The 26422-nt window shown below is 41.0% G+C and overlaps 1 protein-coding gene across 1 annotated transcript in view; it reads left to right on the top strand.

Moving 5' to 3' along the window:
* Positions 1 to 21052, top strand: part of LOC122672616 (probable protein S-acyltransferase 12) — a 49184-nt gene extending 28132 nt beyond the window's left edge. Inside the window, exons 4-7 of the mRNA XM_043870080.1 lie at positions 14222 to 14348; positions 14454 to 14539; positions 20565 to 20630; positions 20711 to 21052. Of these exons, the coding sequence (XP_043726015.1) occupies positions 14222 to 14348; positions 14454 to 14539; positions 20565 to 20630; positions 20711 to 20827 (396 nt within the window). The 3' untranslated portion in view covers positions 20828 to 21052. The remainder of the gene's footprint in view (positions 1 to 14221; positions 14349 to 14453; positions 14540 to 20564; positions 20631 to 20710) is intronic.
* The last annotated feature ends 5370 nt before the right edge of the window (positions 21053 to 26422 follow it).

The following is a 26422-nucleotide window of genomic DNA, read 5'->3' as shown; positions in this document are numbered from 1 at the left end:
TTTGTAACTTCAGCTCCTACAGTGGCTCCTATTCAGGGGGAGCGTAGACCAGTCAGTCAAATCCCTGTTGATAAGGTATATACCCGGAAGCGCACAGGACAAGTTGAGACTACCACCACCACCATACCACCTCCACAATCGTCTACACTTGATCCAGATCCAGACCCTGCTACATCATCTGGTAAGGATCCTTCCCTTGACTTACCTATCGCTGTTCGTAAAGGCGTTAGGTCATGCACCCAACACCCCATCTCCAATGTTGTTTCCTATGATGCTTTATCTCCTTCCTATCGTGCATTTGTTTCTTCTCTTTCCTTTGTTTCTATTCCTCAGAAATGGCATGAGGCGGTTGCAGATCCAAAGTGGAAAGCAGCCATGATGGAAGAAATGACGACCTTACTTAAAAATGAGACATGGGAGCTAGTTGTTCTTCCTTCGGGTAAGAAACCAGTTGGGTGCAAGTGGGTATTTGTTGTCAAGCAGAAGCAAAATGGAACAATGGATAGATATAAAGCCAGGCTTGTGGCGAGAGGCTTTACTCAGACTTATGGGATCGACTACCAGGAGACATTTGCCCCTGCTGCGAAGTTGAACACTTTCCGGGTCTTACTGTCTTCTGCTGTCAACTTTGGCTGGGTCCTACAGCAGTTGGATGTAAAAAATGCATTTCAGGTTTATATGGATGTTCCTCCGGGTTTTTCCTCTGACAAGACCCATGGGAAAGTTTGTAGGCTCAAAAGGGCACTCTATGGGTTGAAGCAATCTCCACGGGCATGGTTTGGTAGGTTTCATAATTCCATGGTCTCCTGTGGATACAAACAGAGTAATGTTGTTGATCACACTCTGTTCATCAAGCGAAAGGGAGAAAAGGTTACTCTTCTCATAGTTTATGTTGATGACATAGTTGTAATTGGTAATGATACAGATGAAGATTCTCACTTGAAGGCTTTCTTGGGACGGGAATTTGACATAAAAGATCTAGGACAGCTAAGATATTTTCTTGGGATTGAAGTTGTCCGTTCTCCAAAAGGCATCTTTCTCTCCCAGAGAAAGTATGTTCTAGATTTACTATCAGAGATTGGTTTGCTTGGTTGTCATCCTTGTGACACTCCCTTGGAAGCTACTACCCGTCTGCAAGAGAAGGATGGTGAACCTGTTGATAAGGGCAGATATCAATGATTGGTGGGCAAGCTGATTTATCTCTCCCACACCAGACCAGATATTGCAATTGCTGTTACTCTTGTGAGCCAGTTCATGCATGATCCTTATTCCACTCACATGGCTGCTGTTCTTCGTATTCTCCATTACTTGAAGTCAGCTCCAGGAAAGGGGATCCTTTTGTCTCCTCATGACCATCTTCGCATTGAGGCTTACACAGATGCTGATTGGGGTGGTAACCCTGACAGGAAATCTACCTCCGGCTATTGTACTTTTGTTGGAGGAAATCTGGTCACATGGCGGAGTAAAAAGCAAAATGTTGTGGCAAGGTCTAGTGCTGAAGCTGAATTCCATGCTATGGCCCAGGGCATCTGTGAGTTACTGTGGCTTCAGAGTTTACTCCTTGATATCCGTGGTTCTGTTCATCTTCCAATGATGTTCTACTGTGACAACAAAGCAACAATTAGCATTGCCCACAATTCAGTACAGCATGACCGTACCAAACATGTGGAGATTGACAGACACTTCATCAAGAAGTTAGAGAGTAGGCAGATTTGTATCCCTTTTGTAAAGTCTGGAGATCAACTGGCTGATCTCTTCACCAAAGGGTTGAGTGGGAAGTTGTTTTATCCTAGTCTAGTCAAGTTGGGCATGTGTGATACCTATGCCCCAACTTGAGGGGGAGTGTTGAGATGTGTCACCCGATATTATAAGGGTATTTTTGGTATTTTATTTATGCTTTATTTATGTACTTTTGGACAAGGGTAGAATTGTAATTTGGGCTGTGACACTGTTCACGCGAACAGTGTCGTGAACAGTGTTTCCCTTTGTAATCTCTTTTATTATTATTATTATAAATAGAGAGCTTGACTAATCTCATTGATCATCCAAGCCATTCGCAAAATTCCTGTTTTGTTAACACATAGAATAAAAACTAAGGCTCCTTAATCGGCCCTAAGCTTAGGGCTGTCTCTTCTTCTTGCGGCTGCTTGGACTTGCATCATCCAGCTTCGCTGCTCTTTCGGTTCCATAAAGATGATCATCATTCAAAACAACTTCATATGGTGGTGGTGGAAGATGAGATGAGCCCCCTTGAGGATAACCCACGTTGGCGGAGTGTTGGGGAATGGAGTTGGAAGAATACCCAACCAAAAGTGGACCTTTTCCCTTATCAAAAGCTGCCAAATTGTCAATAGAGGCTTGCAAGGATGCCATTATGGTCTGAAGGGAACTGACTGTGGTGTTGAGGGCATCACAACGATTTGAAAGAGTAGCAATATCTGCTATGGTTTCCTCCTTATAGGAATTAAGCTGTTAAATAACTTCATTGTTGGCCCCTATGATTCAGGGTATGGAGGAGGATATTAGCTCTGATACTAATTAATCCAATCCTAGGTCAAGAAGTCTTGTTTTGGGATCACTATGGGTCCACAAGGATACAAGATACCTAAAATTAAGAATATAGTGGCAAAATTGTAATTAAGCAGAAATTGGAAGGGCTATTTGGCAATTGAATCAGAGAAGGATGAACAAGGGATTTATGAACAGAGGTAAACTAGGAATGGAGGTTAAAATAAGGATTAAAGAGGATAAAAGAAGGAAAGAGCAGAATTGGAAAGAAGTTGAGATTTTAATGAACCTAAAATGGTTGTCTTCTTTCTTGCATCGGGCAGGACCAGTGGAGAGTTGATTGGAGTCAAGGAGAAGTAACTCCGTAATACCCCGTATAATTAAATAAGCGTGAACATGTTGGTGCCGTCAGGTAGAACGAGTAACTTCCCGACGAGCACTGAAGAAGGGAGAACGATCCGCAATGTAAGGTAAGGATATTTAAAGATTTACAACACGGCTTACCATGGTGTTTTTTCCGTAAAAGAATCACAATGTTGAGCATGTGATGAGTTATACAAGTATACAAATAATTTTATAAGTCTCGAGGGACAAAGAGAACATAAAATACGTATGATGTACTTTTATATTTTTTATTTGGGCCTAAGAACACCAAGGGATTTAATATCTCAGTGGTCACCAACTTATTTAATAAGTTATAGATCTAAGGTTCAGTCTCCTTAGAAGCAATTAGCAGAGTTTTTCTTCTATTTTTTATTTCAAATTAAGAGTGGGCTCCATTTGATGATTAGGATGACTAGCGTCATCGTAGGAGATGGGGACATGATGGAGGAAAAAGAAATGCATGAAAGCCATGTGGCATCTTAGGTGACACATGCATGAGGCCATGTGGAGAACTAAATTCTAAGTAGAGGAATATCATGGGTTGGTTTGCATGGTCAATAGGAGGTGTGACAAAGGCTAAGACTATAAATTCAATATATAAGGCTACCAAAGTCAAAGTGGTTGAATGTGTGACTATTGGCTAGATTAGGTGGCAAGCAAGGGCAAAAAGGGTAACTTCACCGTGGTCAAAGGATCTCATGGGAATTCTCAGTCAAAGTGAGGGTATATTAGTAACCTTACTTCAGTCAAGGGGTAAGATCGTAAATTTGAGGGTCAAGGGTACCTAAGGCAAGTTACTCTATTGGTTTAAATAGGAGGTGGATCATTGGTCAACAAGGGTAAAATAGTCATTTCCTAGGGGATTTGATGAGATAGATTTTTACCAATTAAAAAAAAAAAAAACTTTCTTTTCTCTTTTACTTATTGAATTTTAGGAGAGAGATCTTATTCAATAAGATTCTCTTTGTTCATTTGAAGAGACAAGAGAAGGGAATAGTGTTGCATAATGATGGATATGACATGAATAGTTGATGAAAGGGGGAATAGTATTGTTTGTCTTGAGAAATGGGGAGAAGCATAGTTAGAGGTAACCCATGGTTTTGAATGCCATGTTTGAAAAAAAACATAAGGAGAGATACCTTGGTCAAAATAATAGCTTGAGAATCTATTGGTTGATAGGAGAGGCAAGACACTACCAAGAGGGGCATAAAGCAGATTTCATGGGAGATAAGACCAAAGAAAGTAAAAATCAAAGTGAACTCTTTTATTCCCTTTGCTTGGGTTCATTTGAGAGCAAGGAAGAAAAGAGGAGAGAAGAGAGAAAAGAGAGGGAAGAAAGTGCAAATTAGTGAGCAATTTTGAAGGGATTCAAGTTCTATTTGGAGGAGTGGAGTTTGGAGAGTGCTGGAGTGAAGGACCAAAGCTAGGATCAAGATTTGGTATTCTTCAACAAGGTAGGTTTCTCATTCTTGAATTCTGATTTTTAGTTAAGAGAAAATTTCGTAAACGATGATGGAAGAATAGGGCTTTGATGCATGAAGATACATTATGAATTTTACACTATTCCCTTCTTCCATCAACTATTCATGTCAAATCCATCACTATGCAATACTATTCCCTTCTCTTGTCTCTTCAAATGAGCAAAGAGAATCTTATTGAATAAGATCTTTCTCCCCTAAAATTCAGCAAGTAAAAGAGAAAAGAAAATATATATATATATATTTTTTTTTTTAATTGGTAAAAATCCATCTTATCAAATCCCCTAGGAAAAGACTAGTTTACTGTTGTTGACCAATGATCCACCTCGCATTTAAACCAATAGAGTAACTTGTCTTGGGTACCCTTGACCCTTAAATTTACGGTCTTACTCCTTAACTAAAGTGAGGTGAGGTTACTACTATACCCTCACTTTGACTGAGAATTCCCATGAGATCCTTTGACCACGATGAAGTTACCCTTTTTGCCCTTGCTTGGCACCCAATCTAGCCAATAGTCATGCAGTCAACCACTTTGACTTTGGGAGCCTTATATATGGAATTTACAATCTCAGCCTTTGTCTCATTTCCTATTTACCATGCAAACCAGCCCATGGTATTCCTCTATTTGGAATCTAGTTCTCCACATGGCCCCATGCATGTGCCACCTAGGATGCCACATGCATTTCTTTTTCCTCCATCATGTCCCCATCTCCTACAATGACACTAGTCATCAAGTGGAGCCCACTCTTAACTTGAAATAAAAAATAGAAGAAAAACTCCCCTAATTGTTTCTAAGGAGACTTGGACCTTAGATCTATAACTTATTAAATAAGTTGGTGACCACTAAGATATTAAATCCCTTGGTGTTTTTAGGCCCAAATAAAAAAAATATAAGAGTACATCATACGTATTTTATGTTCTCTTTGTTTTCCGCAAGACTTATAAAATTATTTGTATACTTGTATAACTCATCATATGCTCAACATTGTGATTCTTTTACGAAAAATAACACCATGGTAAGCTGCATTGTATATCTTTAAATATCCTTACCTTGCATTGCGAATCGTTCTCCCTTCTTCGGTGCCCGTCGGGAAGTGACTCGTTCTACCTGACGGCACCAACAACACGTTAACTGTTATTTAATTGTATGGAGTATCACAAACTCCCTCGCAAGACCTCAGATTGACCTGAAGCTAAGGTGGAAAGTCAAAACTCAGTGTCCTCTTAAGAGCAACTTCTGGTCTTCCTAAACACTTAAACAGCAAGTGAAACATGAGTTTTTGAGATCTGAAACCGAGTCTAGCAGTAACATTAGGTTCAAGCCTGAAACTGTGATTCAATCTCACAATGGAAGGGAGTTTAGAAGCTAGGGTTTGGGTCACCCAAAAGTAAGGACTTAGTTCTCCAAATCTCAGGAAGGAAAAGAAAGGGATGAAAGCAGGGTTTTACTTCACGGTATCGATCACCAACTCACCGCCAATACCGATGTATAGGTCTGAATCGGCCATTTTAACAATACCAATGATCCCTAGGGTCGAAAGATTCTCCTTAATGTATTCCATCAGTAGAACCGAAATAGAAAGATAAAGAGAAAGATGAAGTTCAGCAAATAGAAGAGAAAGATGAAGATGATACCTGTGCACAAGGGAGATGAAAGAGAAGAATGGAGAAGAAGACCTAGAGCCACCGGCAGGCCACACAACACACCACACTCGTAATGTAAAACTCCAAACTCTACTCATTCAATTCCAATATCTCCATCAACAATACATGCATATATAAAAGAAGAAAATCAACTGAAAAAAAAACTATTCTATTTTGGAAACTGAGAAGAATAGAACACTAAATCCTACGTAGCTATCTTCTATTTAATCTACCCAATAAAATAAAAGATTACATGTTATCTATCCTAATATAGAAAATAAATATCTACCAGGCCCTTTTTGTACCAAAAAGTTGGGTTGGGTCGGTTCCGTCTCAGCTTGGGCTTCCACAGCAGGCCGTGCCGGTCCAACCTGTTAGAAGTCATGTAATAGGGGTAGTTTGGGAACTAGTTCTATTACTAGTTGCCTTATTATGTAAATCTGTTTTTCTTCTTTATTTCCCTTTTATCTCCCTAGGGAGGTAGAAGTAATTCTCTATTAGTTATGATTGAATGAATATATGGTGTATGGAGAAGCCTCTCCAACACAATCGATTATAGCCTAATATTCTGTTCTCTCTGCTCTTGCTATCTTCTTCCTCCAACTTCTTTCTTCTCCCTTCTTATTTCCTAAACCTAGAATCTAACTTGGTATAAAGAAGGCTCAAGGATTGAGAGTCGTGTTCAGTCCTTGTTTTTATTCTTTCTCTTCTCTTTGAAATCCTTTGTGTCTAAGGATTCCAAAGAGTCTGATCTTCCATTGCACTCTGATATTCTTTTACTATCTTTTTACCCTCATTGTGTGGTTTGTGACGTGTAAGTACTGCTTCTTGATCCTTGGAGATTGGCAGATGTCGTAGGATTTCCGGTCACCTGCCTAAATCCTCCCAGGGGGTGGTTTGGGGCGTGACAAAATATCTCAGGCCTGAGATGATACAAGCAACCTGTGATAAGGCCGATGTTATTAGAGAGAAAATAAAAGCGGCCCAATCAAGGTAGAAGAGTTATGCTGATAATCGGAGAAAGGATATTGAATTTAATGTCGGAGAAAAAGTATTCCTCCGGGTATCTCCAACAAAGGGATTGCTACATTTTAACAAGAAGGGCAAATTGAGCCCAAGATTCATTGGTCCTTATGAGATTCTCAACAGAGTGGGACCCGCAGCATACAGACTAGCATTACCACCATCTTTGCAGGGCGTCCATGATGTTTTCCATGTGTCGATGCTAAGAAATATATCAACAAGCCAACACATGTACTCTTAACTGAACCTGAACAATTCGACGTGGTTATGACCTATGAAGAACAACCTACGAAGATATTGGATAGAAAGGAGCATAATCTCCGTAACCACTCTGTCGCCTTTGTAAAGGTTCGATGGGAAAACAATCCCATGGAAGAGGCTTCATGGGAACGTGAGGAAGAGATGAAAGAAAAGTATCCCCAACTCTTCGAGCTACAAGGTAAGCAAATTTTGAGGACAAAATTTTTGTAAGGGGGGAAGAAATGTCAAACCTGCCCCTGACTGGCTGAAAATTTTGATTGAAGGACAAGAACCCCTGACATGGCATCCAAGCACATTGTGGAGTATCACTCCAGTGATTGAATTTAATGGAGAACCCCCGAGGATGTCCTCCAACATACCTGTCAGAAGATGGATTGCAGATCCTTGCAGTTGCACTGCCCACAGCATAATGTACTCCTTGGACTCCAGGTACTCTCTCTCCTCTCCATGAATGTGGGTCCCACACCTAAAAATTTATGCAAAAGGGCCTGGGTGAGGTGTAGGTACAAGGCCCCAACCCTGGGTCAAACCCTTGTGCAAGCCCAAGGTGAAACAGCCTTGCTGTATTCTCTGGGCGATGCAAACATCACCCAAAGACATCGCCCAAAGTGGAAATTATTTTAATCAGCAAATGTTTGGGGACCACCCATACTGGACATGGGTACCCTACATAAGTAGAAGGGAGTCTGGGGCACCACCTCATACCCTTGGATCCTTGTGGACCCCACCAGAGTGCCCAAAATGGCTGAGAATCAGTTTAAAATCACATTCTCAAAAGGGACCAAGCAGCCAAACAGGCCTTAGTGGGGGGCTGGCTTATAAATAGGGGACCTGTAGACACCTGATTTTTGTCACCCCTCCCTGGCGATGATGACACGTGGAGTACCGGCAATCTCTGTCTCGGATACCAAAAAATATAAATAATAATAATGGTAATAAGAAAATAAAATAGAATGCCCCGGCCCATGAAGGTTTATTGGATTAGGTCCATTGAGGGTTTTATCTGACAGGGGCAAAATGGGAAACAAAAATCTGTGTACAGCTTTGCTTAAAGAATATGGAATAGGCTCATTCTAGCCTCTTTTGATGATTGAAGGATCTACTTGAGACCTTTTGAAGCTTCTTTGGAGATTTGGATCTCCCACAGCTGCTGCTCCAAGTTTCGCCAGTCTCAGTTTCAGGTTGCAGCTGCTGCCATTCTCGGATTCCTTTTGTGTCTTGGTTTGGCTCATTTGCATCGCCCAAGGACACTTATGAGAGTGGATATGATCTCCCTTGCTAATTAAAGAAGCTGTATGAGCAGTTTTGCTCCTTGTGTGGGATCCTCTATTCTGCCCAGGTAAACCCGAGAGTGTTTACTTCTTTTTTTCTTGCTTCGAGCTACAGTTTGATGCTTCCTTGGTTGAGGGATGTGTATGCATAGCCTTCGTGAGGCTTTTTTACTTGTTTAAAGTTATTACTACACCTTGTAAGCCTTTGTGAGGCCTCTTCTTAGGGACTGCTTCTTGGATCGTTTGTTATGCACTAGAAGGGCTTGATTTAAGTCCTCTTAGAAATTTATCGCTAGGACTGCTTCGGCAGTGTGCTATCCTAGGCTGCTTATTGGACTTCTTGCTTGTTTGGGTTGAGTGTGTACTCCCCACTTGCCTTTGGTGATCTTGTTTATTGTTGGTATCCATCATGAATGATTCGAATACATCTGTGCTTGGTACTGCTGATTCACAACCACCCACTGTTGTCCCTCAGTTGGCTTATGAGAGTACTCATCAACAGATTTCTTTTGTGAAGCTTGATGGTACTAATTACATGGATTGGTCACATTCTGTGAGACTTTCCCTTAGGAGCAAGGGAAAACTTGGATATATCACAGGTTCTATCAAGGCTCCCACAGCTGGTTCACCTACTTTTGATAAATGGGAGACTGAAAATTCTATAGTTATGACATGGTTGATCTTCTCCATGAAGCCCGAGATTGGGAGAAGGTTAATAAGGAAGGAAACTGCCAAAGCTATTTGGGATAGTGTCTCTGTGGCCTTTGACAGAGTAGGTGACGCTGCCAAGGTCTATCAGCTCCATCAAAGAATCCACTCATTGAAACAGGGTGACAGCACTATTTCTGAGTACTACAGTGCATTCCTTAGTCTTGTGGAAGAGTATGATCACTACAGAGACCTTCATTTGACCAACCCAGAGGATGAAACCAAGGTGTATCTGACTCTTGAAAAAGAGCGTGCCTTCTCTTTGCTTGGTGGTTTGAACTCTGACTATGAGCTAGTTAGACTCCAGCTGTTAGGCCGGTCTCCCCTTCCCTCTCTTAGTGAAGTCTGTAGTTACTTACAGAGTGAAGAGACTAGGCGACTTACTATGGTACCACCACTAGCATCATCTGAGAGGTCACCCCTCAATTCTAGTTCTGTTCGAGACACCCGTGGAGGTGGTAGAGGCCCAGGGCCTAACCGTGAGGAAGCTAGTACTGTGGAGACAGTTGGTGCCAGTGGAGTTGGGCGAGACAAATTTAAATGTGATCATTGTGGACGCACTGGACACATCAAGGATAGGTGTTGGTCTCTCCATGGTCGTCCTCCTGGTATGTGTGGTCGTGGTGGCCGTAGAAGGGGAGCTTGAGCTCATTCCGCAGCGGCGACTGATGTTGATGCCCCACAAGATGACTCCACCTTTATGGATGCAGTGGTTCGCAGGGGTGTGTCACAGTTGAGCACATCTTCTACATCTAGTATGGCTGGATCCTCATCATCCTCAGCTTTCCAAGTCTCCACCTCAGCTTCCACTGCTACCCAGTCTTGGGTCATTGACTCGGGTGCCACGGACCACATGACTGGTACGTCTCATTATTATGATTCCTATATCATTTGCTCTGTTAAGGACAAGGTTAGGGTAGTTGATGGCTGCATATTTGGTAAGGATAATATCCCTGTGACATCATCTATTTCCCTCTCTTCTGTTCTTCATGTCCCTAACCTTGCACTGAATCTTTTATCCGTGAGTCATTTGACTAAATCTCTCAACTGTTGTGTCACTTTTTTTCCTTCTCACTGTCTTTTTCAGGATTTGGTGACGAAGAGGATTATTGGTAGTGAACGTGAGGAGCAAGGCCTCTACTTTTTTGATCTGTTTTTGCCCACAGCTCATTCCTATGTGTGTGGTCAAAATGATAGTAGTTCTATGGATTCTGTTATGTTATGGCATCGCTGTCTTGGCCATCCATCTTTTGTAGTAATGAGGAAACAATTGCTTCACTTATTTTCATCTATTGCCTCTTCTCATGTTTGTCAATGTGAACCATATATGTTTGCCAAACATTGTTGGTCTTCATATCCTTATCATGGTAATAGAATTGTTGTTCCTTTTCATATTGTGCATACTGATGTTCGGGGTCCTTCCCCTACTACTTCTTTATTTGGCTTTCGTTACTTTGTGTCCTTTGTTGATGATTTTTCCCGTGCCACATGGACTGTACTTTTGAAGCATAAGAGTGATGTTTGTGATGCCTTTTAGAATTTTTACCAAATGATCCTTACTCAATTTGAGACCCGCATCAAAATTGTGCGATCCGATAAAGGGGGAGAGTACATGTTTGGTGGCCTTCAAACCTTCTTTACTACTCATGGCATTGTCCATCAGCTAGCGTGTGTTGACACGCCCCAACAAAATGGGGTTGCTGAGAGGAAAAATCGCCGTCTACTGGAGGTCACCCGTAGCCTATTGTTTGGCATGCATGTCCCCAAGACCTTCTGGTCCGCAGCTCTTCTCACTGTCTGCTTTCTCATCAATCATATGCCTACTAAGCTTCTTAATTTCAAATCTCCCTTGGACATCTATCTCCCAAGGCCTCTGCTTTTTCTCTTCCACCTAGAGTCTTTGGCTGTGTTTGTTATTTGCATGTTAATAAATCTGCTCACACTAAACTTGACCCCAAAGCTCTAAAGTGTCTCTTCCTTGGGTACTCTTCTACTACCAAGGGGTACAAGTGTTATCATCCTTCTTCCTGCCGGTGTATCATTTCCAAGGATGTTACCTTTCTTGAGTCTATCCCTTTCTTTGTCCCTTCTCAGCATCCTCTTCATGGGGCGAATTGTGGAAGTGAACAGGCTACTGATGATTTCTTTCTTTCTTCTCTACCCACATCCCCTTTTATGCTTGACATTGGGAAACACAGGATTGTAGATGTGGTTGAGGTTGATGATCAACCAGGGGGGAATACAGATTCGGTTGTTGAAAGTGGTTCTGGTAAAGAGAAGCTAGAGAAGGATTACCACCTTACATACAAAAAAGGTGAAAGCTTGCATAATACAAGAAAGATGATCTACCAAGAGTCCTCTTCAGATCCAAATCCACATCCTGAGATTCATCCTCCTCAATCAGGTGACATTTCTTCTCCATCTGATTTGGACCTTCCTATTGCTATTAGGAAAGGGAAAAGAACTTGTACTAATCCTATATCCCAGTTTGTTTCCTATGATGCAATTTCTCCTACGGGCTTTGCCTTTATTACTGCTCTCTCTACTACTTCCATTCCCAAGAATGTCATTGATGCTAGGTCTGACCCAAAGTGGAGACAAGCCATGTTTGAGGAGATGATGGCACTTGAGAAGAATGGTACTTGGCAACTTGTTGACCTCCCCAAGGGACATGTCCCAGTTGGATGCAGATGGGTCTATATAATCAAGTATAAATTTGATGGCAGTATTGAGAGATACAAAGCAAGGTTGGTGGCCAAGGGGTACAGTCAAGTCTATGGAATTGACTACCAGGAGACATTTGCCCCTGTGGCCAAGCATAATTCAATAAGAGTTCTTTTATCCTTGGCTGCCAATAAAGATTGGCCTTTATATCAGTTGGATGTGAAGAATGCCTTCCTTCATGGTGATTTAGAAGAGGAAGTGTACATGCACACTCCACCAGGCTTCAAGATGCCTTCAGCTGAAGAGAAAGCGTGCCTCCTTAAGAAAGCCCTATATGGTCTCAAACAGTCACCAAAGGCATGGTTTGAGCGCTTCCGACAGGCTATTCTGAAGAATGGATACTCCTAGAGCCAGGCTGATTATACTCTCTTTACCAAGCGGAGTAATGGTACTATCACAACTCTCATTGTCTATGTTGATGATATCATGGTCACAGGAGATGATACAGCTGAGATAGGTAGATTGAAGAGCTACTTGGCACAACAATTTGAGATCAAAGATCTGGGTCCCTTGAAGTACTTCTTAGGAATAGAAGTATCAAGGACCAAGAAAGGAATCAACATATGTCAGAGGAGGTTTATTCTTGACCTATTGATAGAGACAGGAATGTTAGGCTGCAAACCAGCAAACTCTCCTATTGAGCAGAATCACAAACTAGGAGAGGACTGTGGTCCTTCTCTTGTTGATGCGGGAAAGTATCAAAGGCTAGTGGGGAAGCTTATCTTTCTCTCTATGACTCGGCCAAATATCTCTTATGCAGTGGGAGTTGTCAGCCAATTTATGCATGCTCCCAAGAGTGGCCATTTGGATGCTGTGTATCGCATTCTGAGGTATTTGAAGTCCTCTCTAGGGAAAGGACTGTTGTATGCAAGGCACAACCACTTGAGTGGAAGGTTTCATAGATGCCGATTGGGCTGGTTCCATTACAGACAGGAGATCTACCTCCAGCTATTGTACCTTTATGGGAGGGAACTTAGTCACATGGAGGAGTAAGAAACAGCATGTTGTGGCCAGATCTAGTGCCGAGGCAGAATTTAGAGCTATGGCACATGGAGTGTGTGAGCTCATCTGGCTGAAAAGACTGGTTCAGGAACTGGGATTTGGTACTGAAGGACCCATGAGGTTGTACTGTGACAACAAGGCTGCCATTAGTGTCGCTCACAACCCCGTTCAACATGACCGGACTAAGCACATTGAGGTTGATAGACATTTTATCTAGGAGAAGATAGACTCTAGCTGTATTTGTACTCCTTTTGTGAAGACTGGTGATCAGCTGGCAAATATCTTCACCAAAGCTCTTGGCTCTTCTCAATTTAGCTCTTTCCTAAGCAAGCTGGGAATGCATGATATATATTCTCCAGCTTGAGGGGGAGTGTTAGAAGTCATGTAATAGGGGTAGTTTAGGAACTAGTTCTATTACTAGTTGCCTTATTATGTAATTCTGTTTTTCTTCTTTATTTCTCTTTTACCTCCCTAGGGAGGTGGATGTAATTCTCTATTAGTTATGATTGAATGAATATATGGTGTATGGAGAAGCCTCTCCAACACAATCGATTACAGCCTAATATTCCCTTCTCTCTTCTCTCTTCTCTCTTCTCTTGCTCTCTTCTTCCTCCAACTTCATTCTTCTCCCTTCTTATTTCCTAAACCTAGAATCTAATGCCAATATTGCTGCATGTGTGTGGGGGGGGGGGGGGTTTCTGTCCCAGCTTGGGCTTCCCCAGCGGGTCGTGCCGGTCCAACCATGCCAATACTACTGCATCTGTGTGTGTGTGGGAAGGGGGTGATCTGTCTCAGCTTGGGCTTCCACAGCGGGTCGTGCCGGTCCAACCATGCCAATACTACTGCATCTCTGTGTGTGTGGGAGGGGGGTGTTCTGTCTCAGCTTGGGCTTCCACAGCGGGTCGTGCCGGTCCAACCATGTCAATACTACTGCATCTGTGTGTGGGTGTGTGTGTGAGAGAGAGAGAGAGAGATCAGGCAAGTAAAAAAAATTTCAGGATATAATGATAAAATATGTTGCTTCTCTTATTACTTAACCTTCACCATTGGGAGGAAAATAGTTTTCGTTTTGCGAAGGATTAAAGCACAGATTAAAGATGATCTTATATTGTTGTGATTTATGAATATTGCACAGGTTATGCTTATCTAGTCTTTTCAAATATGCCTCAAAAGATTACACTTTAATCACAGCCGGTTTGCTTCAATTTTGTTGCTTAGCTGTATACATTTCTGGAGACAACATTGGATACTCTTGTATTGCTGCCACATTTCATTAGATTCTTTGAAGAAGCCAAGAATCATTCCACCTCGCCGGGCAATCTTGCTATTCTCTTTTTAGCTTTTGGTAACATTTTTCTTGTTCACATGGATTATGCCCGTTTTAGTAATTCTGCAGGCTTTTTTTTTTTTTTTCCAGTGCATGACATTTTGCTTTGTTTTCTTGATGCAGTCATTAATTTGGCTTTTGCACTAAGCCTTCTTTGTTTCTTGGTTATGCATGCATCTCTTCTCTTTAGCAACACCACTACAATAGAGGTATGTGCAGATGCTAGCTCCTCTCAGTTCCTATATTTGATTTTAATCTTTGCTATCATTAGGATGTGCTTGTTGTCTCAAAATGATTCTTCAAACTGGATTTTTTTCCCCTTCCCGCGCCACGTTTTCTGGGGTTCTCCAAATTCACCTTTCCTCTAAAAATTTGAGAAACCCATTACGATTAGAGCTGGGTTAAGAAAAAGTAGTTTATAGAAAAACTAGATTGCTAATATTGTGGGGACAACTATAACTAAGGATCATGAGAGCTTGTGCAAATCATGGCATTCTAAGATATGTGCAAATCATGGCTGTAACAGAACAGAACCCTAAGTCTGATCAGCAGTAAAGAACAGAGAACAAGAAGGTAGAGAAGAGAAGAGAAGAAGAAGAAAGAGAGAGATCAATTGAGAGGGTAAACTCCCTTACGATTTGGTTGAAAACAAATCGTGGGAGGGCAATCTTATTTATAATATCAGTAGCAAAGGAATTACATATAAACTCCCCAAAATACCTCTATGACAATAGAATAAACTAGCAACATAAATAAGACTAAAAGACCCCCAGAAACCTATAAACCTAATCGACAACTCTTAACACTCCCCCTCAAGCTGGAGCATAGACATCACTGAGATCCAGCTTGGAACAACCACTCAAGAACTGAGGTCGAAATAAAGCCTTCGTAAACATATCTCCGAGCTGAAACTGGGAACGAACAAAAGGAGTAGTAATTAGCTTCTTCTGAACAGCATCTCGAACAAAATGACAGTCAACCTCAATGTGCTTGGTCCGTTCATGAAAAATGGGGTTGTTGGCAATATAGATGGCAGCTTGGTTATCACAATACATCTCCATGGGCTGATCACTGGAATAACCAAGCTCACGAGCAAAAGGACGAACCCACATCAATTCTATAGGTGTATGAGCCATAGCTCTGTACTCAGCCTCAGCACTGGAACGAGCAACAGTGGTCTGTTTTTTGCTCTTCCAAGTAACCAAATTACCTCCAAAGAAAGTACAATAACCTGTAGTTGATCTTCTATCGCCATCAGAACCAGCCCAATCAGCATAAGAGAATCCAACAATGCTGGTATGACCATGGCAACAATAAACCAGCCCCTTACCTGGTGCACCCTTGAGGCAGCGTAAAATGCGACAAGCAGCATCCCAATGTATTTGCTTAGGTGTCTGCATGAATTGACTGACAACACCCATAACAAAAGAGATATCGGGACGAGTAACTGTAAGATAGATAAGTTTACCGACCAGGCGTCGATACTGATGTGGGTCACTAAATTCCTTGTCATCAGAAGCACCAAACTTGACATGGGGATCCATAGGAGTATCAATAGGTGTGCAACCCAACATTCCTGTCTCATCAAGTAAATCAAGAACATACTTCCTCTGGGACAGGCTAAGACCTCGAGAACTGCGAACTACCTCAATAACAAGAAAGTACCTGAGGCTACCCAAATCCTTGATCTGGAAGTTATCATGCAAATACGTCTTCACCTGTGCAACCCCAGAAACATCATTACCAGTAACAATGATGTCATCGACATAGACTGCTAAGATGACCACGTTAGACCCCTGACGTCTAACAAAGATAGGGTGATCAGAATAGCACTGAGAAAACCCACAACCAGCCACATCACTGCTGAATTTATCAAACCATGCATGGGGAGATTATTTCAGTCCATAAATTGCCTTATAAAGGCAACAAACCCGGACACTATTCTCCCCCTGAGCAACATAACCAGAAGGTTGCTCCATGTACACCTCCTCCTGTATATCATCATATAAGAAGGTGTTCTTCACATCCATCTGAAAGAGAGGCCAATCAAGATTGACCGCCAAGGAAAGTAAAATACGGACATAATTCAATCTCGCAGCAAGAGAGAAGGTCTCGAAATAGTCGACCCCATAGGTCTTTGTAAACCCCTTGGCAACCAAACAGGCTTTGAGCCGCTCCACAGTGCCATCTGGATTGTACTTAACCGTGTACACCCAATGACACTTAACAAGATCTTTACCAAGCGGTAGATCAACTAATGACCAAGTCTTACTAGAGACCAAGGCATCCATCTCCGCATCCATAGCCTGTTTCCACTCAGGGTGGGATAAAGCAATCGGATAAGAGGTGGGAATAAAAGTAGAATGTAATGCAGCAGCAAAAGTACGATAATAGGTTGGGAGATGAGAAACAGAAACATAATTGGCCAACGGGTAAAGGGGATTTTGAGTGCAAGTACGAGTGCCTTTCCTTTTTGCAATAGGTAGATCATCAATGTCTAAAGTTGGATCTGCAGGCAAGGAGTCAGCTGGTGGCGGTGGAGGGGCCGCCACAATAGGTTGGGGTGGCAGTGGTGGCGACTGCTGTTGGGTACAACGCGTGTAGACTTGTATTTGCGGGGAACCAGGATTTGCAACCAAGGGAATAGGAGGAGGGACAGGCTTAGCAACAACATGACCAACATCACCGATCTCAATATCAAGATCAACAACAATGGAAGGACCAGTAAAATAATGAGAGTTTTGAAGAACGTAACATCAACAGAAACAAACTGTTGGCGAGAGACAGGATCAAAACACCTATAACCCTTCTGGGTACAAGAATAACCAAGAAACAAACACTTGATAGCCCTAGAAGATAATTTATCAAGACCAGAGCGAAGTACATGAACAAAACATTGGCAACCAAAAACACGAGGGGTGAGAAAGAAAACAGCCTGATCTAGAAAAACAATATTAAATGGAATTTGATTATTAAGAACCGAGGATGGCATACGATTAATCAAGAAACATGCAGTTAACGCTGCATCAGCCCAATAGAGTTTAGAGACATTCATATGAAACATCAATGACCTAGTAATGTCTAACAAATGGCGGTTTTTGCGCTCGGCCACACCATTTTGTTGCGGTTTGTAAGAGTAACTAGTTTGGTGAAGGATGCCATTGTCAGAATAAAAGGAGGATACCTTACGTTGAATTATCTCTAGGGCATTGTTAGTACGCAGAATTTTTAAATGAACACCAAATTGAATACGAATTTCATTATAAAATTGTTTGAAAATAGAAACAAATTCAGATTGATCCTTCAAGGGGTACAACCATGGCATACGAGAATGATCATCAATAAAGCTAACAAAATAATAAAAGCCTAACCGATTCTTGACCCTACAAGGACCCCAAATATCAAAATGAACTATTTGATACAAAGAAGTACTCCTAGACTCTGGACTCAAAGGAAAAACAGTAGGATGATGCTTGCTAAGCTCACAAGCTTCACACTCAATGTGGGAGACAGATTTGCAGCTAGGAACCAGTTGACGAAGCTTGGATAAGGAAGGATGTCCTAGCCGATAGTGCCAATGTAAAGGAGACACACCAGAAGAAGTAGCAACTGCAGCAGTGGAAGTAGATGCCAAATCAAAAGGCCACCCTTCTCATGCCCGCCACCAATCGTCGTCTTTGTTGCAAGATCCTGAAAGACACAATGAGAAGGATGAAAGGTTATAGAACAATTTAAAGTCTTAGTTAATTAACTAACATATAGAAGGTTAAGGGGAAGTTTAGGTACATGAAGGACATTAGACAACGAAAGATAAGAAGATAAGAGGATGTCCCCATGACCAGTGACAGGTATAAAAGACCCATTGGCAATAGAAATCCGAGATGGGGTAGTAAACTGTGTAAAAGATGAAAATAAATTAGGCTTACCACTCATGTGAGAAGAGGCACCGGAGTCAATGACTCACGGAGAGGATGAGGAGGCGAAACATGCAGTAGTACCTGAGTGGGCAAGAATAGCTGTAGATGTAGAAGAGGATGCCTCAAGTTGCTGAACTCGTTGTAATAGTTGAGAGAGGTCATTAGAAGAACCACCACCATCACTGGAAGACCCATGAGTAGTGTCAGGAGGATGCACAGGATCAGCCGTTCCATCAGAGACTGCAGCGTTTGCAAATTGCTCTCGTGCCCATTGTGGTTTGCCATGTTTCAGCCAACATTTGTCAATAGTGTGGTTAGGACGACCACAATGAGAGCACCATCGAGAGCCACCATCACCAGAAGATGAACCAGCAGGGTTGGAAACAGCCCCACGACCACGACCAGATCCAAAACCATGACCTCGGGAAGAGGTACCACCACCGTGACCACGCCCTCCAGTAGAAGTAAAGAGGGCAGAATTATCCTTGGAGACAGGAGTTGGATCAGATTTCACCATCGAAGGAGAGACAACTCTCTGGATTCAACAATATGCTTCATTCATAGACGAGATCTTCTCACCAGCCAATAATTGGCTTTTGACGGATTGAAGATCAGAATCCAATCCAGAGAGAAACTTGGCAACCAGAAACTCAGAACGTTGGGATTTAATCACAGAAGCATCAGTAGAGATAGGCTGGTACACATTGAGTTCTTCCCACATCCCCTTCAATGAACTGTAATATTTGCCAAGGGACTTTCCTTCTTGCTTGAAAGAGAAAAATTTCTCATATAAATCATAAATTCGAGACAAATTGGTATCCTGAGAATAGCTCTCCTTGAGTTCTTCCCAAACACCCTTGGCAGTTTTATGAAACATAACATTAGAGGCTATGAAGGGTTCCATGCTATTCCAAAGCCAACAAAGAAGAGTTGCATTTTCAGCCTTCCAATCTTCATATTTGTCATCAGTAGGAGCTGGCGGTGTCATAGTAAGATAAGACATCTTCCGGCGAACAGTAACATAAACTTCAAAGGCTTGCAACCAAAGGAAGTAGTTGGAGGCACCATTCAACTTGATGGTAGTAATCTGAATATTAAAGTTTTCCGTATGAGGCTTAGAATCAGCCATGAAATCAAGTAAATATTGTCAAAAAAAAAAACCTCGGATAGGTAGAGAGCAGAAACAGCCAACAAATAAGGAAGACAAGGCAAAATCAATTTCAGCCCATACCCAGATCAGGGTAAAATCGATAAACTGGAGGAAAAAGGCTGAACAGCCCAATATGTGATCAGTTTGTGGTGTAGACAATCATCAAATAATGAGGAACAAAATCCCTAAACCAGCAGCCAATGTGGAAGAAGAAATCCCAGGAGAAAGAGAAAATCGATTTTCACAGGGTATTAAGAAATCGATTTCTCAGATGGAGGCAAACATCGCTTCAATCATCAGAAATTTCGTACAGCATCAGGCACAAGTACAAATACAACCAATCTTCAGCATATCAGGGAACCCTAGTCCTTCATTAGGGTACGACTAGGGTTCAGACAAGAAGGTACAGCATCTGGTTGCTGTGGACCACGATGAGAGAGCAAGAGGAAGGAGAAGCCTTCGAAACAGCAATAAAAGGGAGAGCTGTTGATCAGATTTACTGCTCTGATACCATGTAACAGAACAGTACCCTAAGTCTGATCAGCAGTAAAGAACAAAGAAGGAGGAAGAGAAAAGAAGAAGAAAGAGAGAGATCGATTGAGAGGGTAAACTCCCTTACGATTTGGTTGAAAATAAATCGTGGGAGGGCAATCTTATTTATAATATCAGTAGCAAAGGAATTACATATAAACTCCCCAAAATACCCCTAAGACAATAGAATAAACTAGAAACATAAATAAGACTAAAATACCCCAAGAAACCTGTAAACCTAATCGACAACTCTTAACAATGGCATTCTTGTTTCTTAAAAGAAAAATTATTGTAGAAGTAGCATATTTGAAAACTGTAAAAGTGATGTGTTAGCTCAATGCTTGAAAGCTCCCATTATCTTGAACAACTGATATATTATGCATTGTAGTCTCGTCGCTACCAACTTCTTAGTGATTGGCATCCGCATGCGTGGCAGTTGCTTTACCTGTGTTGTATACCGACAATAGGTCATTTTGCCTGGACTACTAGTCTAGCTGACGTCTTGTTTAGATATTCATGTTACTGCATTCTTTAAATCGTTGTCCTAGAAGTTTTAAGTGCCATCACGTGGATATGAAAAATGAGCTGTGCTTGTTACATTGGATGAATTGTAGTTGTTTCCATTCTCATATCTAGGTTCATGAGAAGAAAAGGTCGGTCAGGTGGAAGTATGACTTGGGTTGGAGGAAGAATTTGGAGCAGGTGGGTTTCTCTGGACAAGATCTCTGTCTTTTAGTATTAAGTTTCTCCTGCTTATCTTAATTCTTTAATTATTGCTGTAGGTTTTTGGCACAAAAAAGGTATTATGGTTCTTTCCATTGTTCTCAAAGGAGGATTTAGACAATGTACGTACACTTCAGGGCCTTTATTTTCCAATGCGTTCAGATATGGAGGTTTGATGCAGGATGAGTTAAAATGTAGCAGGTGTGCCTGCATTTGGTTTTTTAACCATGAATCTAGCGAGTCTAGCCAGTTGTAAGTTATCGAGTTCTACTTTATCTGTTTCCCTTTTGGCATGGGGTATTTAAACATTTCCTTCATAGTGAAAAATGTATATAGAGGTTGTGTGAATAAATTTTTATTTTTTATTTTTTGAAATTTTATATTAAAGCAATTTCATAGTTTGGGCCGGGGTATTGTTCAAAAATCAAAATCCACATTTTCAGACAGTCAACTTGCACTTTGGTGCCAAACCGAAGAAGGGGGTAGGGTGCAGCCGTGCAGTACCATATGCTGAAGAATGTAACCATTTGTGTATCATTATTTAGAAGCATCTTCTACTTGATGCATATGAAAGAAATGGTGTCTTTTTTTTTTGGAGACAATAATGTCAATGAATGCACCAGGGAAGAACCTTCTCTCAATCATATGATTTCGTCAACAGATTGGTTCATCACCCTCCCCCACCCCCCACTCCACCGCACCCCATGTACTTGCTGCTTAGGTTTTTTCTGTGGTTTTTATTTGGGCTGTTCAGATAATCTGATGGGTGTGCTGCAAATTTTGTTTTGTTTTTTAAATGGTGACCCCCACCATGAAATTCGTTGCAAAGAACTTGCAGTCAATCTTAAGACATTATATAGATGGTATTACCACTTGCCTCTTTTTATTTCTTTGCTGGAGTTGAATGATATCAATTCCAACGCAAATAAACAGTACTTACTGGGATAATCTAGTGTTCTGGGTGCAACGAAAACCTGAGCTTGAAGGTGTTTTGTGTTGTTTCCATTGAAACTGTCTTCTGCTCTGGTCTGAGATTGCTGCTGTTGTAAATTTGTTGAAGTCATGGGTATATATTTTATAAGCTAAGCCTCTCTTGTTTTGGGACTCTGTCCCCTCTTCATCACTTCTTCCAATAAATTTTCTAGTCCACTGAATTTCTAGATGGACACATATTTGTTAAAAAAATTGGTAAGAACAAATATTTGTTAAGTGGCAAATTGGATAGAGTTGGGATTTTATGGACAGATGTACTCCCATATCAAGTTTCAGTCAAAACAGAATTGATCAATTGACAAAGTAAAGTTTTTGAAAAATCTATCACCCTTCAACGTGTAAAATCATGGTGTTAATATAAAGATACTCTCAAGTCTAAGTCATATTGATTAGATGAACTTTTATGGGGAAAGGTTTCTATGCAAGAGTGGGAAACTCCACCAATGAGAGGGTGCGATATGGAATCTTCAAGTAGAAGGCGAACATTTTCCAAGTTCTATTTTAAAATAAAAAATTGGGTGGCCAATTTGGATCATGGAGATCTAGAATCTACAATGAAAACAAAGTTGCCCAAGCCTGACGTTTTTAAGAGAGAATGCTACTCAATCGATCCAACGGTGATGGTGGTGTCGACTGCAGAAAGCGAGGTGATGGAAAAGATTTGTTGGGCCTACCGCCTACCTCTTACAATTCCATCTAAACGGTGGATTCATTTCCTCTCCCATCCCATCACAAGTAAGAACTAAGAACTGGGTAGAGGAGAGGAGGTTGGAGCATTGGAATCATCCAAACCTCACCTCCCCCAGTGCAAGGTTTCCTTAAGCCGTAACTGCGGAAGGCTCTTATTAGTTATTATTATTGGTAATGTGCTCAATGGGTCTTACTATTTTGGCTCTGGCTCTTCCTTTTCTCTTGCTCTCCCTGCTCTGCTCACACTACCATTGCACTTGATGGGACTTGGGCTTCCCTAGTAGCTCAAAGTGGAATTTGATTTAGGGGCTTCATCTTTGGCTCTTGCTTCCGGTGCAGGCTGCAGGTGTCCTATATCGCATCCTAGTCTCTGACTGAGTCGATCATCTTCACTCACTATTAGTTTTCTGTTTTCAGTTCAGCTTAAATTTATGTTTGACCTCTCTTCTCCTGTGTGTGTTTAGGTATATATTCCTGCCCAGGCTACGCCAGTTCAGAAAAGAAAAGAAATTCTCACGTACGTATTGTGTAATTTGTTGGGTTGGTTAAATCTTGATGAGATCGATCGAGGAAGAGAGTAGCTTGGTAGGCGTGGAACCAAAGAAGGCAGTACAGCTGGTGCGGATATCTATATCGATAACCTCAATATGTGGGTGGTGCTCCTGCTTGAGTGGCATAGTTGGAGCCATACTCTTGGCATGGTGGATGATTCGGTACAGGCAATCCAATAGCCAACTATGGATGGTTCCTTTCAGCCTTGTTCTCTTCGCAACGCCGGCAGTTGTCTGGTTCTCTGTCTTTGCATCTGGCACCCACCATTCTTGTCTCCATAGTGATGATCCACATCCGAGTCAACTCGCCGCCCCCCACGACTCAGTCCGCGATCCAGAGAGATAATCATACATGTTTGGTGTTCCTTTATTTTAACATTATTAGACGATCTTGATCATAATTTCCCGTATAATATCATATCATAATTAGATGATTAAATTATGAGTTGTCCTCTCTCTCTCTCTCTCTCTCTCTGGATGGATGGAGGATTTAGTAGAAGATTAGAACTACTGCAATTCCATAATTGCATATAGTTCTTTATACAAAAGATGCAGGTAAGCCTAAACCAGAAGAAGAAACAAGAGGGAAAGGGAAGGGGGGGAGGTGTCACTCTGCCAGGTGTGACTGGTGAGGGAACTTCAGATCAAAAGGATATTAATTTGTTTAATTTTTTTTGGCTGATCACGCAAGTATCCAAGGTTGGTTCTTACGGTTTCTTTAATATGATTTTATATCTACACGTAATACCGGTTTCAATAAATTTGATTTGAAAGAAAGTATGAGTTAGGGAAGACGTGTTTTTACTATTCCATACTTGCATACCGTGTTTGGTATACCTCAATTTCAACTAGTCCCACTCAATGAAATAGTTCATTCACTTTTTTTTTCGGGTCAAATAGTTCATTCACTTTAACCACCATTTAGAGTTGAGATCTCCTTTTGAAACATCTGCACGAATATGCGTCAGTATAAGACGGCGGTCATCGATGTCTGTAAGTCCGATGGCGTGCCCTACAACTTGTTGAGGGTAGGGAGCCGATACAATAGGGGTATGCCCACCAAATCTTGAGATAGAGAAAATGAAATGGCAAATGTATGTAAAATAAATAGTGGGTTCAGATGTTTAAGATCATGGGTGCAGAAAGACTAGGGCTATTGATATGATATCTTGAATTGTAGTATTGAGCCAGAATGTACTCCAAGAATGCAAACCAAACAAATTCTTCTATTCTATATGGTTGTAGATAGGTTAGATATGGATTCAAGGTTTAGAGGAACGGAATTGGGTATGGATTGGTTAGGTCACCAGCCAAAATATGTCTTAGCCTTAGAAATCCAGTACTCTAATTGGGTTCGTATGAAACTTTAGGCTATTATCGAAACCTTTGTATGGAACTTTGAGTTTATGATGAAGGGAGCTTGAAGGTGCCTGCAGGCTACCAGCACTCCGTAAGGGCCTTGGCTTGGTTGGGGAGGGGTCAAGGACTCAAGGGTGAGCATGTAAATTTAGGGGAAAATTAAGGATGCCAGGCTAGGTGACGCTTGAATCCAAACACTAGAAGGGGAAAATGATCATTGCACCCCTATGAAATGGAAAATCCTATTCCTATTGGACGTCTTCGCGTATACTCTCATCCAGTACAGGGACCATGCAGCCTGGCAGCAGTCTTCTTCCCAGTCCCCTTCTCATATATATTTACAATGCTTTTCAGTTTTCATTCATTCCCAAATAAATAATAATAATAAAAAATATATTTAAAGATGAAGGGAGCTTGGGCCTCCATCTTTTAGGGTCTTTAGTTTGCAATCTTTTGGGTGCTAGGATGCAACCAGCAACTACCAACAGTTCATAGGTTCCATGTTAGATAAAAAAAAATAGAAGAATTATTATTGTCGCAAGTGTCTGTTATTTTTCAAATGTCACAAGGAATGTATTCTGCCACGTGGACACATAATGTTTTCATTCTCACCGTTGGATACAGTGCATATGGTCTAAATCATTCATATATCAAATTTCAGAGTCTAATTCAATCTAATATCCTCTGTATTGGGCTCTCGCCTATTGGCATACGTCCATGTATGTTTATACATGTGTACTATTTAGATAAAGTTACATGATAAAAAAAAAAACGTCAATGACATCTAAGCGGCCACATGGCTATTATTTAGATATCAAGTTACATAAGATCTAGTGAAGACATAACTAATACAAATGGAATATGAGTTCCATGTTGAGTTGAGCTTTCCTAATGGGCTCAGGTGAAAGTCCATGGAGCACATATTCATCAATATTGGGCCCCATTTAAGGACAGAAATCTCTCAAGCCCAAGTTCAGTTCAGTCTTGGTTTATCAGAGCAAAATTGCATTTGTTCCGAGCAGTTTCGGACTGAACCCAACACAGCTCACGACCCCTACTCAAATTCAATCACATATTATAAGCTCCATTTTCCAATAGATTTTGAAAGCTTCATTTGATACTTGACCAGTACCTATGATTATCAATACCAATATGGATCTTCTGATACGACCTACATCGGATGATTTTGCTAGCATTTTTTTTTTAAAAGGCCACTTATTCAACAATATCGATAGGGTAATAACAATACCTATATGTAATTATGTATAGAACAAATATTGATACTTTGAACCATGGCTGTTATTGGCAAATTACCATGAAAATTTTCCCTTTTTTCCGTTTGTTTCGGCGTTTATGCGATAAATTTTACTTCATAAATGTAAAATTTTACATGTTGAAAAGTTTTTCAATGTTTGTTTCATTTCAACATTTAAAATTTTACATCTAAAAGTTTTTGAAGTGAAAATTTTCAAACGAAACAAATGGAGCCAAATTTTGGATAAAACCTTTGGTTCAACCTCCATACAATAAGCCGTGGAATATATATATTTTTTATGGTAATTGGTATTTTAAGTAATTTGGATATTATAATGTTTTTTTGGGTAAATATCGAGATGTTAGACTTCCATCAACTTCATAATGATGTTATAATGATGTATTATCTTGTTTATAAAATTATTTTGTTCTTTCTTTATCATATAAATAGTGACAACTCTTTGTAATCAGTTATAATTACATCTAAATTTAATCGAGAAAAAAAAATTTAACAAAAATCTTTGCTAAATTGCTAATAAAAAAATCCCAAACATCAATGTCAAATAAAAAATTAAACATGCATGGAAACTTTGCATGCATAACCATAGCCCAGCACATCACTGTATTATATGGACTATGACGATTGGCGTCCTCACAATCACTATGAAAGACATAAAACGGGTCAACGAGTGGTGAATCTTCCCAAATCGTGGGGCCCATTTTGAACGTCCTCTTGTGACGAAGCTTCATCGATTCCACGTCACCCTTGTTGAATGGATAAGGTATTAATAAAGGAAAGGGCAGTGTCGTCAAACTCCGACAATAAGGAACCTACCGAGCAGCTCACTGGGTGAGAAGAGAACCGTCAGATACATGACGACGAGAGTATAAGAGTGAAGACGCTCTTTTTCCACCGTGGAACAT

This window comes from Telopea speciosissima, chromosome 1 (genome assembly GCF_018873765.1).
Source record: "Telopea speciosissima isolate NSW1024214 ecotype Mountain lineage chromosome 1, Tspe_v1, whole genome shotgun sequence".
NCBI lineage: Eukaryota > Viridiplantae > Streptophyta > Magnoliopsida > Proteales > Proteaceae > Telopea > Telopea speciosissima.
Note: the sequence above shows the minus strand (reverse complement) of the source record. Positions and strands in the feature narration are given on the sequence as shown.